Source organism: Dryobates pubescens, chromosome Z (genome assembly GCF_014839835.1).
Source record: "Dryobates pubescens isolate bDryPub1 chromosome Z, bDryPub1.pri, whole genome shotgun sequence".
Lineage (NCBI taxonomy): Eukaryota > Metazoa > Chordata > Aves > Piciformes > Picidae > Dryobates > Dryobates pubescens.
In genome coordinates, this window is record NC_071657.1 from 41,906,006 (window position 1) to 41,921,230 (window position 15,225).

Below are 15,225 nucleotides of genomic sequence, written 5' to 3' on the forward strand. Positions count from 1 at the left end.
CGAGGTGTGGCCTAACCAGTGCAGTGTACAGAGGCAGAATGACCTCCCTGTTCCTGCTGGCCACACTGTTCCTGATGCAGGCCAGGATGCCATTGGCCCTCCTGGCTGCCTGGGCACACTGCAGGCTCATGTTCAGTCTACCATCGACCAGCACCCCCAGGTCCCTCTCTGCCTGACTGCTCTCCAGCCACTCTGACCCCAGCCTGTAGCTCTGCATGGGGTTGTTGTGGCCAATGTGCAGAACCCGGCACTTGGATGTGTTAAATCTCATGCCGTTGGACTCTGCCCATCTGTCCAGCCTGTCAATGTCCCTCTGCAGAGCCTCTCTACCCTCCAGCAGATCAACTTCTTCCCCCAGCTTGGTGTCATCCGCAAATTTACTGATGATGGACTCAATGCCCTCGTCCAGATCATCAATAAAGATGTTAAAGAGCATGGGGCCCAGTACTGATCCCTGGGGCACACCACTACTGACTGGCTGCCAGCTGGATGTGGCACCATTCACCACCACTCTCTGGGCTCGGCCCTCCAGCCAGTTCCTAACCCATCGCAGTGTGCTCCCATCCAAGCCATGGGCTGACAGCTTCGCCAGGAGTTTGCTATGGGGAATGGTGTCAAAGGCCTTGCTGAGCTCCAGGTAGACTACATCCACAGCCTGCCCCACATCCACCAGGCGGGTCACCTGATCATAGAAGGAGATCAGGTTGGAGAGGCATGACCTGCCCTTCCTAAATCCATGCTGGCTGGGCCTGATCCCTTGGCCATCCTCTAAGTGCTGTGTGATTGCACTCAGGATGATTCCATCAGACATGCTATAACCAAACTGGCCCCTTTGAAATAGTCTTCTTAGCACAAAATTCAGACCAATAACGACTTCATCAAAGAATTCAGAGAGTAAGTCATACCAGTCTTTCATCTTTCCTAGACTACTGTCAGTGGACAATTTCAAGCCGGTACTGCCTCCAGGAAGGTGTAAACATAAGTGAAACCACTGTTTGTGATGAAAGCACAAATTAATATTGAATGCTCTTAAGACTTTGACACACTTGAGAAACTGGAATTGTTCACCCTTGGTAAGTTGGGAGCAGCTGAATTTCTCATTATTTCACATGCAGAACTCTGTACTTGATTTTGGCAGCTTTATTTTTTTTTGAGATCTTGCAGCTGTGGATTAGACTAGAAATTACAAGCTGTGAAAGTCAGAGTTTGCATCTTCTAAGGAAGAATAGGAATTTGTTTTATAACAAAGGAAAAGGAGGACTTTCTGTAAGGAGGAGCTTCTCTTCAGTGGAAGTAAAATTTACATCAAGTTACTTAGATTATATTCATTCCACAGTATCTCTGCACATTAGGAATGAGACATCTAATGAGCAATGAAAAGGTCACTACATAGAAATAATGCATTGTGTCCTGAGACAGTTGTGCCTGAACTTCTAGTCATCAAGTGAATTATTCTCAATTCTTCTTCTGCCATAAATTAACCACTGGACCCATAAAATGCTCTTGAAATAGTGGTAGAATGTACTGTTACTAGGTTGTGTCTATGCCCCTACAAATTAACCAGTACTCCCATGGCTAAGGAATTCAGAAGTTCCACATTGTTTGGTAATGAAAGGTGACACAAGACTTATGTTTGAGAATCCTCTGTCTTGGTCTGAAGTGTCCAAAATGGAAAAGGGCATTGCTCTGATTTTAGAGTGTTTGATTCAATGCAATCATCTTCTGTCAACTCAGACTGATGTTCATCATCTGTTGATTCTTGATCTTTTCAGGCTGCAGGTGGCATTTGTACAGCAGACGTACTAGGCATTTATTTCCACTTCAGCAACAGCCTTGTTGGCTTGGATTACAGGATGTTTCAGATAAGCCAATATAGTCATGGTCAACAACTACTGCACCTTGCAAAAAGTAATGGCTGTCTGTAAAATAAAAGAAACCATTAAATCAGATGCTTCAAGGCATACTTCAAATCTTACCAGAGCCCTAACTTACTTTTCATAAAAATTTCTGTAAGAAGATAAGAATGTTTGAGTGGCAGCAGTCTGATAATGTAAATTTTCTAATTTTACAGAGCATCAAATGTTTGGCTACATCCATCCAATAACAGATGCCATGCTCCACATTAAGGAAGTCTTTGTTTGCTAGATATTGACTAGTTTCTCACAGACACAAAAAAAAAGGTAAAATAGTCAGGTTTTGCCTTACCTCTTTAAAACCTTGCCAAGTTCACACATCTGAAGTGTGATACACATAAGATACATTTGAGATTTTTGGAGCAAGGTAAGCTAAACAACACACAAAGAAGTGCTTTTTCCACATTTATTTTTTCCAGTCAAGGTTATGCCACCTGACTGACATCACAGAAGCATGTATAATAAATACAATGCAGATTAAAAATAGTCCACCCATACTCATAAATTGAAGTCCTTTATTATAGAATCATAGAATTGTTTTGGTTTGAAAAGACAACTGAAATCATTAAGTCCAACCACTGACCTAATATCACCATGGCCATTAAATCATGTCCCAGAGTGTCATATCTAGACATTTCTGTAACACCTCCAGGGATAGCAAAGCCACCACCTTTCTACAGCCTACTGCAGTGCGTGACCACTTTTTAAGGAAAGAGGTTTTTCCTACCATCCAATCTAAATGTCCTCTGGCATAGTTTCAGGCCATTTCCTCTTGTTCTATCACTTGGTACTAGGGAGAAGAGGTCAAACATTCTCCTCATTATAACCTTCTTTCAAGTAGTTGTAGAGAGCAGTAAGGTCTTCCCTCAGTATCCTCTTCTCCGGACTAAAAAAATCCCAGTTCCCTCAGCCCCTCCTCCTACGACTTGTTCTTTATGCCTTTCACCAGATTTATTGCTCTTCTGTGGACATGCTCCAGCAACTCAATGTCCTTCTGATCGTGAGGGGCCCACTGAACCAGCAGCCCCAGGTCCTTTTCTGCTGGGCAGTTTTCCAGCCAATCTGCCACAAACTTGTACCATTGCATGGGATAGTTATGACCAAAGTACAGGACCCAGCACTTGGCCTAGTTGAACATCATAGATTCATAGAATGGTTTGGATTGGATCACCTATTTCCAACCCCGCTGTCACTGGCAGGGACATCTTTTACTAGACCAGGTTTCTCAAGGCCTCATCCAGCTTGGCCTTGAACAGCAACAGGGAGGGGGCATCCTCTGGTCAACTTAATCCAGTGTCTCACAACCCTTACTGGCAATTATTCTGACAAAGCCTGGTCTACATCTCTACACAAGGTAAATATGTTTGAGTATCAGTCTATAATTTTAAGATTTGTAATCATTCATAAGCCATTCAATTTTTCATCTGTGTCAGACAACTAACATTCTGTCACTTCCTGGAAAGAAATTCTACATTTATGTACTGCTTCTGCAGTATTTAGTGGTAAACATATTACGCTCTGATGCTACATAGACAACTACTTTTAACTATTTATACTGTGACATGATTGTAATATTGTAATACCTGGAAACTACCTGCATGCTTGACATGCATGCAACTTTCTCCTTACAGGATCAGCAATTTAATGAAGACTAGGAAACCACAGAGTGATCATCCAACAGTAAAAGTAGTGCCCTGGAGATGTGACATGTAATTGGCAGCTTGGTTATGAAATCTGTAGCTGACAACTAGCACAAATATCAGCTTTTCACATGAAATTCCAGAATTGGTTTCATCTTTACAAATCCCTCAGCCTTAAGAGGCAGTGAAAGAAATTAGCATCCCATTACAGTTTATGCATTTTCAGGAGTGAAAGCATAACCACACATAACCAGTAGCTTGGGAATTGTTCTACTTTTCAAGAACCCTGAAGCAAAGTGTACTTGTTCTGTGACAGAAGTCTTCTAAACACTGAGTGTTCATTTTCCTCAAAATACCTGTAGTGACTGAAAAACAGCATCAACATAAAAGAAACAGCTGCCACTGTCTGATTAACACAGCAGTATTGCAGAAGGACACAATGAATATGTAAAAGCAAGAGTGCTGCCTGATTACTCAATCCTCCGGGAATTTCTAGCAGTCCTATTGCAGAGCATGACAATTTTGTTTGCACTGGTAAAAGAAACACATTTTCTTCTTTGATAACACAACTTAAAATAATCTCCTCAAAAATCACTTCTCTAAAGCATTAAAACAGGAAGACCACACTAGAGAACATTCTTTTGTTGTTAAAAAAAAAAAAAGTCTAAACATGTAACATCTACACTAGTCAGACAGCGAAAACGAAAACAAATATTCTATCTATAGCACAAGCAAACTGAACCTGAATTCCGTCTGCATCAAAACAAAAATCAGTCAGAAAATGCACAGCATGAACAGGCCCAGACTTCAGATTAGAAGCAACTTTGTGGAAGCTATTTTTAAACAGACTATAAACAAAATTCATTATCTCTGCTCCATGCTTCATAGCCACTCACATTCACAAGTCTCCTTACTGAAAACTACAATTATTAATAGTTTAGTATTAATATCCAGTATTAACTTCATCTCATGTTGGTGAGTGAATGATACTTATTCATTCTGATAACCTAATACTATGACATGACGGAAAAGCTTAAACAAAAAAACCCTGAAACAACAACAGGAAGGAAAAAAAACCAACAATAAAACCACCAAACAACAATAAAACCTAGAAAAAACCCAGCCAGAAAGAAAAGTACAAACAGCCCACCAAAACAAATCAAACTTATATATACATATATAGAAAAAAATACACACACCTGTTTCACTGGACCCTCTTATGTATGGCCTGAGGTGAGACATCTTGATGGGTCTTTTCAACCTCAGTCCTCTGGCATCTCTCAATATTGCACAGCCATTGTCTGTGATATAATCTATAATACAAGGACCAACCCATTCTGACTGGAAACGACCATCTTTCCACCAGTTTTTCCTTTGTCTGAGGACTTCGTGACCAACTTTAAGTCGAAGGGTGTTTAATTGCTTTGGCTTCTTTTTGACAGTGATTTTGTTTCTGATTTTTTGTTCATCTGAAGTGTTCTTCTCCACCTCAAGAAAGACACATATGAATTACATTTTCTTTTTCCAAAAGTAATAATGTATTTTTGTAACATTGGTTAATAATACAGGACCATAACATTAAGTGATTTTGGATGCATGTAGTTCATAAGATGCAGAGCTGGAGAAGATGAAAATGATTAAATACTGAATAAACTGATTTTATCTTCATAAATTAATAGTCCATAGTTGATGGTTTTCAGGTTCTGTAAATATGTAGCCCTCTACATCAGCTATGATGTGGTAACAGGTGTCATTTAAGGTCACTTCCTCCAAATATAGGTGAAATTTGTTACAATAAAGCTCACAGAGGGAGGTTAAAAACCAAAACAATCAACAAAACAAACCCTAAAAAGTCACATTGCTTTAAAATATTAGTTATAATTTTACACCTCAAGCCCTTCCACCTTTTTTATCTTCAGTCTTCTTACTAGTAAAATTTCAATACATAATGATTACCTGGCAAACTGAGGATTTCTCTTCAAGCACTTGACTGGCTTTTTTAGTTGCTTCAAATATTTCAGCAAACATACTGTATTCTCCTTCCACACATACATTCATTGGCTCAGCAACATGTGGGTTACGATTAAACATTTGGAAATATGGGGTATTTTGATCCGGCTCCTATTTTAATGGGGAGAAAAAAAGAATGGAAATTTAACATACAACTTTGCAGCTATTTGGAGGGGCATCAGTCAAAAGAGGAAGAACTTTCACATACCGAATTTATCAAATTAAAAGCATAGGCAATAGCAGACAACTGTTCATCCCAGTCATTTGGATGGTCAACACAGTATTTGTTAAGGAAAGGTTTTATTGTCTTGCACGTTCTTTCATTTATATCATCTATTTGAGGATAAGACAATACAATTTTTTTCACTCCAAACATTGCAAACAGTTCTTCATTGATCTTCAAAAGAAAAAGAACACAATTACCGAAAGGTTCCCTCTTCTGTATCATAGTTCAAGTAAATAGTTTCCCACCCCTTTTGTTGAAATGATGGTGAGCAAGCAAGAGTCTTACATACATATTCCCACCAAATTGTCCACAATCAAGAATAAGAGCTAAAGGATCAGTAGAGCTTAGGAGCCAGTAATTGATAGTTTCTAAACATCAATTTGGCATATCATAGTCTTATGATTTCATCACCTCTGAGAGGAACACAGTGTGAAAAGTTCTTCATAATCAATATAGGCTAATGTGAAAAAATACGCTTAGCTGTCTGCTACACTGGAAAATACTGGAGTGTGAAAGCATGTGCCAGTTCAACTGCATGACAAAACCTGCTCTATGGCTGCAACAGAAACCTTCTGTTTTGCTCTTTATTCCTGCGAAACACTGCAGAATTTTACCACTGCAAATAATTCTTGTCATTTTCTGTATGTGTCAACTTATTTTTTTGCTATTGAAGAATATTTATTTTTTTCCACAGTCTTAAGATCGAATTTAATATAGGGGTAAACATATTCTTTCTTGGATAAATTAAAGAGAAACTAGCCATTCAAATACTTACTTGATAAACAAGCTCCTTGCCTTGATCAATAGGCATTTTTTGAGGAGGCCCATACAAGAAAAGCACATTTACAATTGCCTTAGCAATTTCAGCTGCTGAAGTGTCAAGCAGTGGCAGGATAACAGTCCATCTTGTAAACAAATCTGTCATAATCATGATGCATTTGTGGCTCCTGTCAGTAACATTAAAAGGTCCCATTAGGTCTATAGTGACTGCTGTCCATGGGTCCTCTGCTTTGATAGGGTGTGTTTTGGGTGCTGTGGTAGTTGTATTCTTTGCCACTTGGCAATGCCGGCAAGCATACACCTAGTGTAAATATCAAGATGCTATCAATAAAAAGCAATGGTGAAGACTTAAGACAATGAGTGGGATCATAAATCTCTACAATCCCTCTGCTAAGGTAGGTCAGATTAAGAAATGCGAAACTTATTTTTATCATCTTTATTATTATTTTTTACTTTAAGGAATTTTCAACCCCAGTATAAAAACAAAATAAACACAAACAACAGTGAAGACTGGGAAAAGGACGCATGTAGGAATTCACAGCTGAACTCCACCCCTCCTGCAACCACTGTCCTCTTTCAATTCACAGTATAAATCCTAAAGTCGACTACCATTTGAAATTACTAAAGGAACTATGAAGCAGACAAGATCAAAAGAACACCCTAATCCTTCCCCTTTTGGTTCCAGTGTGTATGCTGTGGTTGAAAAACACTGACAGTGTATATAAGCTTACATGAATAACATAGATCAGCTTTTTCTAGAGAACAGAGACCCTTTGTCCAACTCTGAACTGAAAGCAAAAACTAATTTTCAGCTCATGCTACAGTTGCACATGAATCCAAAGTATTCAGGTGATGAAGCAAGATGACAGGAACAGAAATTTGTCCATAAAAGATGACACACTCTCTGGGGATCATGTTCATGCATCTTTAGCTGAATGAGGAGAAGGAATTTTCTGAAGTAGTGAGTTCTTTAACTGTTTCCTGAACATGCCCAATTATGAGGCAGAGGCAGCATTTTCATACTTTTATCTGCCAGCTGCTACTCTGGCCATGTATCCTGGGGATGGTACACTGCATCCTACCAAAGAAATACAAGGCAGTCTTTGCAAGAGAAATCTTTATCAAAAACCAGATGTTCTCTGCATACTTAAATGCAGTACAACTCCCCACCACAGGACAGCAATATGAGATCACGTGGTCTGTAGTAAAAGAAAAAAGCAAAAGAAAACATTATGCTTTGCCAAGTTTGATTGTAAGCTTACATTTCCTCAACACAAAGCTTTGTGCTGTTGTGTGTGCTGTATCAAAGTAATGATTTCAAAATGTTTGTCATGGATTACTTTTAAAAAGTATCCTGCAGCTATGACACCATACCCATTGCTTGACGTCATTTGTTACAGAGGTCCAGTAGTACTTAGATTCCACTAAAGTCAGTGTCCTTGATATGCCATGATGAGTACCAGCAGCATTTTCATGACATTTCTCAAGCACCTTTTTCTTCTCTTCATCTGAAACAATTACCAAGCGCATTTGTGTTCTGTCTTGTCCAACATAGAACAATTTATTTTCTGAAAGAAGGAAAGTACAAGCAAATTATATAAAACTGCTTTGCCTCTTGTTTAGTTTACCGAACTACTGGTTTCAGTACAGAATTTATTACCTCAGCTCACTTCTGGGCAAATGTAGCTTTGTCTTTACAAATACTTTTAATTTCAACTTGAGAAAAAAAATGCTTCTTTACTCTGAGGATGATGCAGCACTGGAACAGGCTGACCAGAGAGGTTGTGGAGTCTCCTTCTGTGAAGATCTTCAAAACCCACCTGGAAGCATTGCTATCTGACCTTCCCTAAGGGGTCCTACTTTGCAGGGGTGTTGGCCTTGATCTCTGGAGGTTCCTTCCAACCCCTAGCATTCTGTGATTCCTCTGAGGAGACAATTGTTCACCTGTTTATTAGTCTGGATATGAGGCCTTACAAGGGCAAGGTAGAATGCAAACAACATTCCCATAGGAAGTCTAACTGAAATACAAGGTAATGTCAGGGGTAGGAAAAGGAGCTGGGAATCGTTGTGAAACTTATTGTCTGTCTGCCAGCAACCAGACATTGTGCTTTGCAGCTTTAACTTCTCCCTGTCTTCTTTCTACATACACTTAACCAGTTTGATGCAACTGAGAGAGTAGACAAGACTACTAAGGCTCCTCATAGGAATGTATTAAAACTGAAAGGGTCAAAAGGTTCCAAGGTGACAGATGGTAAAGCCACCCTTGCCCTTCTGTCCAGTCTCATAATGTGTTCTTCAGGCTAGACCAAGCACTCCCTTGTCCACAGCTGCTGATCTGGATTTCCCTTTCTGTAGTCCTTTGAATTATACAATGTGATGGCTGCGTATCTCCACAGTATCTAGAGCAAGGTTTGACTTTTGGATAGATACACAAATTCCTCCTACGAAGGACTATAACAGACTCAGTATCCATTTCTGCAAACATTGTTATATATTAGCAATGTTAGGCACCTTTCGTTTCATACAGAATATATTAAAATCACAGTATGCTGCAGAGTAAGAAACACCTTTTTTTTTTGTTTGTATCAGTAAGTCTTCACCTAAAAATCCATTTTCAGAGTAGTTTAACATTTTTACCTTTGAAAACAAATTTTTTGGCTGCCCTCCTGATTCCACTTCTTTCACTTGATAAGGTTGTGGGATGATACTCTCCTGTTCGCTTGTAGTATGCAATTTGCTTCAGGTGGAGCCCACCATTTTTTCCACTACGCACCATTGCTAACCTGAACAAAATGCACAGTATATGTCAGAACAATTGTCAGAGATGCAAATCTTCAGTTTGTACTGGTTTCTTTGTAGTTCAAGAGTATCCCAATAATCTAGTATCTAAGATGTGGCATCATCCATTGCATTGCTCTTGATATGCCCATGCCATCAACTAAAGCAATGAGGAACACTGCCTGATGCTAAGCTTGTTCTATGCAAAGTTATTTTTGGCCACGTCTATTAAAAAACTTCCAGAGTACAGGGACAGCTAGGATAAACTTTGCTGTGTTATCAATGTCAGATGTATGCCAGGAACTTCACATTCAAACAGTGACAAGATCTTTGCTGCACTGAATACTTAATTTTGCACAGCTCAGAGCTGGCTTTCAAAACCAGACAAGTCTCTTGTCATGCAACACTGATGTCTTAAAGTAAAATTCTACTACTGGAGAGAATTTTTCAGCGTTACAATCCCACTCGCAAGGTAGTATTTCAGAACAGGGAGCTGTGGAGCCAGAAGAGCATACAATTGCTAGTCATCTTGACTGGTACAGCAATTTTTTAATAAATTTACATCTGATAGCACAAGCCAAAGTAACCCAGAGCTGGTTAAATTGGGTAACTAATAGCAGAAAGGAAGGTGAGGCTACCATGACAAAATTGGTGTTTAAAGAAGTCAGTTAACTAGCATCTCTGACAGTAAAAGGGTACTCGTGAAAAGCAGTTAAAACATCCTGTATGTCAGAGAGACGCATTCATGCTTTCTTCAGGGTTGTCCTTAAAGGTCAGCCCTGCAGCTGTCCAAGTGTGGCTGCAAGTCAAAGGTAGGATTTATCACTTAATTACTGAGATGATGAACTATTTTGGCTTGGCATAGACTTTCACATAGGGCAAGAAAAAGAGATTATTCTGAATAATCTTTATTCTTCCTGTACATTTTTCTTGTGAAACTGTCCCCTGAAATATGGAACATTCTCTGTGTAGTACATTACACATTTGCATGACAAAGCATTAAGATACATGTAAACAAAAACATACCTTATATTTCGGTTAAGCAAAGATTCTATCCTTCCTGCAATAGCAGTTTCTACTATAAAGGTCTGTAAAAACATGTATCATCCAGTAAAGAAAGAATGCATATAAATATAATCTATTTAGTCAGATTCTGATCCAGCAAATCGTTATCTGCTTCAATAGTCTGCCAGATTGCTGCCTAAAGAATAACATAAAGCAAACTTCCTTTCTGGATATTTAGTTTCCTACATCCCTACTTGTTTCCACACCCCCCACCCCCCACCCCCAATACCTACTTACTTTGGTTTAATCTTGGGGGGGGGGGGGGGAAATGTAAAAGTTTTTAAATTTATAAAATCTTCTGTCTTTCTAAGTTAAAATAAACCACATTACATCAAGTAATTTTAATGCTATTTCTAGCAATACTCATACTCTATCTAGTAGTCTACAAAAACACCAAAGACTGTCAACGGTTCAGGCCCAGCCAGCCGCCAAGCTCCACATGCCTACAACTACCCCCAACCCACAATGGAATGGGAATCGGGAGTTCAAAAGAAAGAGGGGGGGGAGGGGAAAATAGTGCAAAGCCCTGGGTATTAAGTCAAAGAGAGTTTAATTGCACAGTACAATGAAATAACACGTCTGCCTGCTCCTGGGTCCCAAGGCAGAAGAAACTGCCATATCACAGTTGCAAGATCAAAGATCACTTTTGCCCTGCACAGCACTTCCCTTCCACAGCGGGTATGGCATCAACATGGTATTGAATACTCATTGGCCGGTTAAGCTGCCTGTGTTGGCTATAGCCTCTCTAAGCTACTTGTGAAATAAAAAACAACAACAAAGAACAAATAAACCATCTTCCCCCTCCCCAAATGAACAAAGCAGAAACAAACTGCACACCAAAAAAGCCCCAAACTAAACAAAACTCAAAAAACCACAACCAAACCAAATCAATCCAACAAAACAGTAACACCAAACCAACAAACCTTTATCCCTATTCCATCCAAAGCCTGGACAAGCCTTTCCACCATCATTAAGCAATTCTTAATACCTTTGAAGCTAGAAAAGAATACACTGCTTTAAAATATTTCAGTAAGGAGAACAGAACTTCCACATAACCAGCTCTCGGTTTGGTTCAGTGCCTTGGCTTGAAACGGTCATACCTGCTAGGGACTATTTTTCCTTTAGCATCTCCACTTTCAAGTGTGACATCTAACCGGGCATTGGCACTATTAGATTAAAGACAGTTCTCAGTTAGGATGGAAGCTGCACTGCAGATGTTAAACAGTACAACCTCGTTGGCGCAGACGGGTAAATAAAACCTCTGCCCTAACCTGACTACCGCGTCGCAGATACCCTTCTATTGATTACTGCAACCACCACACGAAGAAAGACGAGTAGGCACGGCCGTCGCATGGCAGGGAGAGGTCTAGCACAGAGACCAGTAGAACTGTGAAGGTAGGTACACTCAGCTTATCGCCTGCCACAGCATCAGATGTGCCTCCCAGAGTAGTCCTACCCGCCCTCACCATTCAGAGATGCAGCGATACCACAGCCCCAAATCCGCGCCCAAGCCCCTATTCCCACGCGCCCACAATACTACAGCGCCCAAGATGCCCGACAAAAGCCCGAGACAGCCAACTGAAATACTTTTGCCCACGCAAGGCACGCTGGGAGCTGTAGTCCCAAGTCGTCAAAAGACCCCAGGCGGCAGCGTGGCAAGCCTGACGCATGCGTAAAGCAATAACGACGCGATCTTTTCCCTTCCCTCCCTCCTCTCGGCTCCGCGGTGAAGTCGCTGACATGTCAGGCGCTCAGGGAGAGCCGCCGGACTCCTAAGCACGCACCTACTTCAGCAGAGGTATCAACACGGCCTGTCCTAGGAGCCGCAGCCCACTGACTTGACTTCACGTCCCGACGACAACCCTTGCGTCCCAAGACTTTTGCGGCGCTCCCAGAAGCAGCGGAAGGGAGGGTGAAGGCGGGGCGCACGGTGCGCGGGGACGGGACGGGGCGGTGCGAGCGCGCGGAGGTGGGCGGGGGATGCAGCTTAATGGGACGCGGAAGTACAGGTGGCGCCACGCATGGTGGTGCCGCGTGCAGGTGAGGAATTCGTCCCCAGTGGTGCTTAGGGCCTTTTCTTAGCTCTCTGTTGTTTCTCTTTCCCATAGGAAATGTGGAGGGTGTCGGCTTCATCGACCTCGCCTGCCGCGCCCCTCTATAGGATGAGGTGCGGCGGATTGTAGCGGGGCGGGTAGTTCCTTCGGTTGCGGCCTGGGCACCGGCAGCGCTTGCCGCTGTCCCGCGCGCCCGGCTCCCGCACGAGGTCCTGGCGTCGGTTCCCCCTCTGATGCGGCAGCGCCTTCGGTAGCCGGCGGAGGGCCGGCGCCCTGTGCCGGCCGCTCAGCGGGCTGTCGCCTGAGCTCCCCGGGCGGTGTCGGCGGCGCCTGTAGTGAAAGGTTCGGTGGGCTGTGTGCAACGGGATCGGCCCTGATGGAAGGGCGATCCTGAAGGCAGAATGGGCAAAACCTGTGTAGACCACTGTCTTTCATGCAGACCTAAAACATGCTGTTCGGTAAGCTGCAATCATTAGTAAGACACTGTGGGCACGGCCAGTAAGCACACGTAACTTTTAGCTGCATTTTATGGTTACTTAAGGTCTCGGAAACACTCTAACAGCATTGAAGTTAGTTCGCAGCGTGCTGTGCTGTGAAAAAGGCGAGTCATACTTTTCAGTCTGGGGTGAAAGGCAGTGTGCCTAAGCAGATTATGTGTGGGTGTGGAATATCACATCTGTTAAACTGTTGGATTTGGGGTATTTTGGTGGTATTCCAAAAGCTGATGGTAAATTCAAGTGTAAAATCCGTTGAGGTAAGGGAGATTGCTGTCTACGTTTTAATCAAGGTAGGAAAAAAAAGCAGCAGCAGGCCTGAGGCTGTGAATCAATTATATGTAGTAACCAGAAAACAACCTGTTGGGCGCTGAGGTGGGAGAGAGTATAGAGTAGCTGTGTAATGTTTTGCTTTGTTCTACTGGTGTTTTCCTGAACCTGGAGACTTCACTACTCAGTGGTAAGCTTTGACTATGCTTTGGTTTTGGCACTTTTATTCTTGCCTTGTAGTAGCTGGTTTTGTAGTTAGCCAGTCTCCTTACACAAGCAGAAGGACTGGGGGAGATGGGTATCACGACCACAGGGAAAAAAGTGTTTTTCTTTCTCATGAAAGCCACTTCCATAATGTATCTTAAAGTGAAAATCTAGTTGTTACAGTTGTTACAGCATTTCCACATTTTGTGTATCTTTCTAATTATTGTTTCTCTTTGTCTATTTAAGCTGCTACATTTCCATCCCTTCTGCATCCTTTCCTCATAATTTCTGCAAATTTTGCTATTCTAATATTAAGTAATTTTTTTTAATTTGCCTTTAGTGTCAAACTCATATAATCTTTTATTGTGATGAACAAACTTTGATTCAATCAATAAATTTATTCTTGCTGGTTTTAGCATTAGGATTTGACTGAAGTAATATGCCTCTTCTATGGTTCAGTATGTGGGAAGTATGAGTTTTTATACTGATTGGCTGATTCTTTCTGAAGAAGAAGAGTTTCATCCTTCTGGTAGTTGTAGTTAGAAAAGATCGGACCTCCAGAGGCTTAGCCCGAGAAGCTTTAGTACATAATTTTTTGCAAAAACTTTCTCATGTCTACAAAATGGAAGGAAAAATATTTTAATGATAATATGGTGAAGCTGTTTTGACATCTTTGAGTAGGATCTCTATAAAGTGCAGAAACCAGCCTTTCTTGAAATACTCAAACTTGCCACAAATGTGTCTCTTTATGTGATATGTTTGATAAGGTTCAATTTAGAAAGGAGCCTAGAGGTTAATGAAGATGAAGGTTATCTGCTCTGTAGCTGGGCAGGAGAGGCTTGTAAAGCATGCTTGATGTCAGTTTGTAATAGCGTTTGCCAGTTTAAAAGAAGAATGCCTTTATATCTTGAAGGGAAGACAGTGATATTTACCAGACATGGTTTTTCTGGACCTTTCAGGTTATTCTGACACCTCTGTTGAAGGATGGTTCATTATACAGTTGATGATTGTTGAAGAGCTGAAAGGTGCCTTGTGATAATACAGTGTTAGGGGCTAAAACTGACAAGTTTTAAATGAATGTCATTACTCTTGCTGAAAAGTCACACTTCAGCTGGTGGGATATCAGGGAAAAAACAAATTCTGCATGTAAAGAATTTGGTAAGATGCATTTAAAATTTCTTTAACTTTGAGATCGGAAATACTTTGCTTAACTATGATTCCTAGGAAACAAAGTGAACATGGAGAAACCAAGCAAGTAATTACTGTTTGAAAACTTATGTTTGTACTTTAAATCTAGAAATGTCATTCATTAAGAACCTAAGAGGCTTATGTTTCCTTGCTGCAAAGCTGACTTTTTAACAGAATCTTGATTTGCATGGCACAGTACAACTCTTTTTAGTCTTCTGGGCTAAATTGTGGAGGATCAAATTGAAGACTTAATTTAGGCACAAATATTTGGTACAATTCTTGAGAAATAATTCTTCCCTGGGAGAAGATTGAGGCAAATGCAGTTAGTTGCCTAACCTAGCCAAACAGCATTTCAAGAAATGTAAAAGCCCCTGTAAGGAACACTGATAAAAGTTGTTACCAGTAGGAAATGTCAGTAAGGTGGGTATTTCTGGATTCTTGTTGCTTGAGAGCATAGATGTCTTGCAGGTAAGATTTTGCATCAGCCTTCTGCTTGGAATGCAGATCAGTGAGCCCTCCCTTGTGGAAAGAAACCCAGTAGTTACCTTTAGAGAAAGAAAGTGGTACATGAGGAAAGTGAAATTGGATTATGGTAGTCTGATG

At 41.1% G+C, this 15,225-nt stretch overlaps 2 protein-coding genes across 2 annotated transcripts in view; one reads left to right on the forward strand and one right to left on the reverse strand.

Annotated features, from left to right (window-relative positions):
• Nucleotides 1-1,423: 1,423 nt before the first annotated feature.
• Nucleotides 1,424-12,265, reverse strand: GIN1 (gypsy retrotransposon integrase 1). Its single transcript, XM_009903094.2, is given in 10 exon segments — nucleotides 1,424-1,805; nucleotides 1,807-1,833; nucleotides 1,835-1,919; nucleotides 4,753-5,041; nucleotides 5,510-5,674; nucleotides 5,772-5,960; nucleotides 6,565-6,870; nucleotides 7,944-8,137; nucleotides 9,207-9,352; nucleotides 12,197-12,265. Coding segments are annotated over 9 exon segments (1,572 nt in total). The 5' UTR covers nucleotides 9,346-9,352; nucleotides 12,197-12,265; the 3' UTR covers nucleotides 1,424-1,627.
• PPIP5K2 (diphosphoinositol pentakisphosphate kinase 2) overlaps nucleotides 12,127-15,225 on the forward strand; it is a 60,433-nt gene continuing 57,334 nt past the window's right edge. Inside the window, exon 1 of the mRNA XM_054178958.1 lies at nucleotides 12,127-12,210. The gene's annotated coding sequence lies outside the window, so the exon portion shown is untranslated. The remainder of the gene's footprint in view (nucleotides 12,211-15,225) is intronic.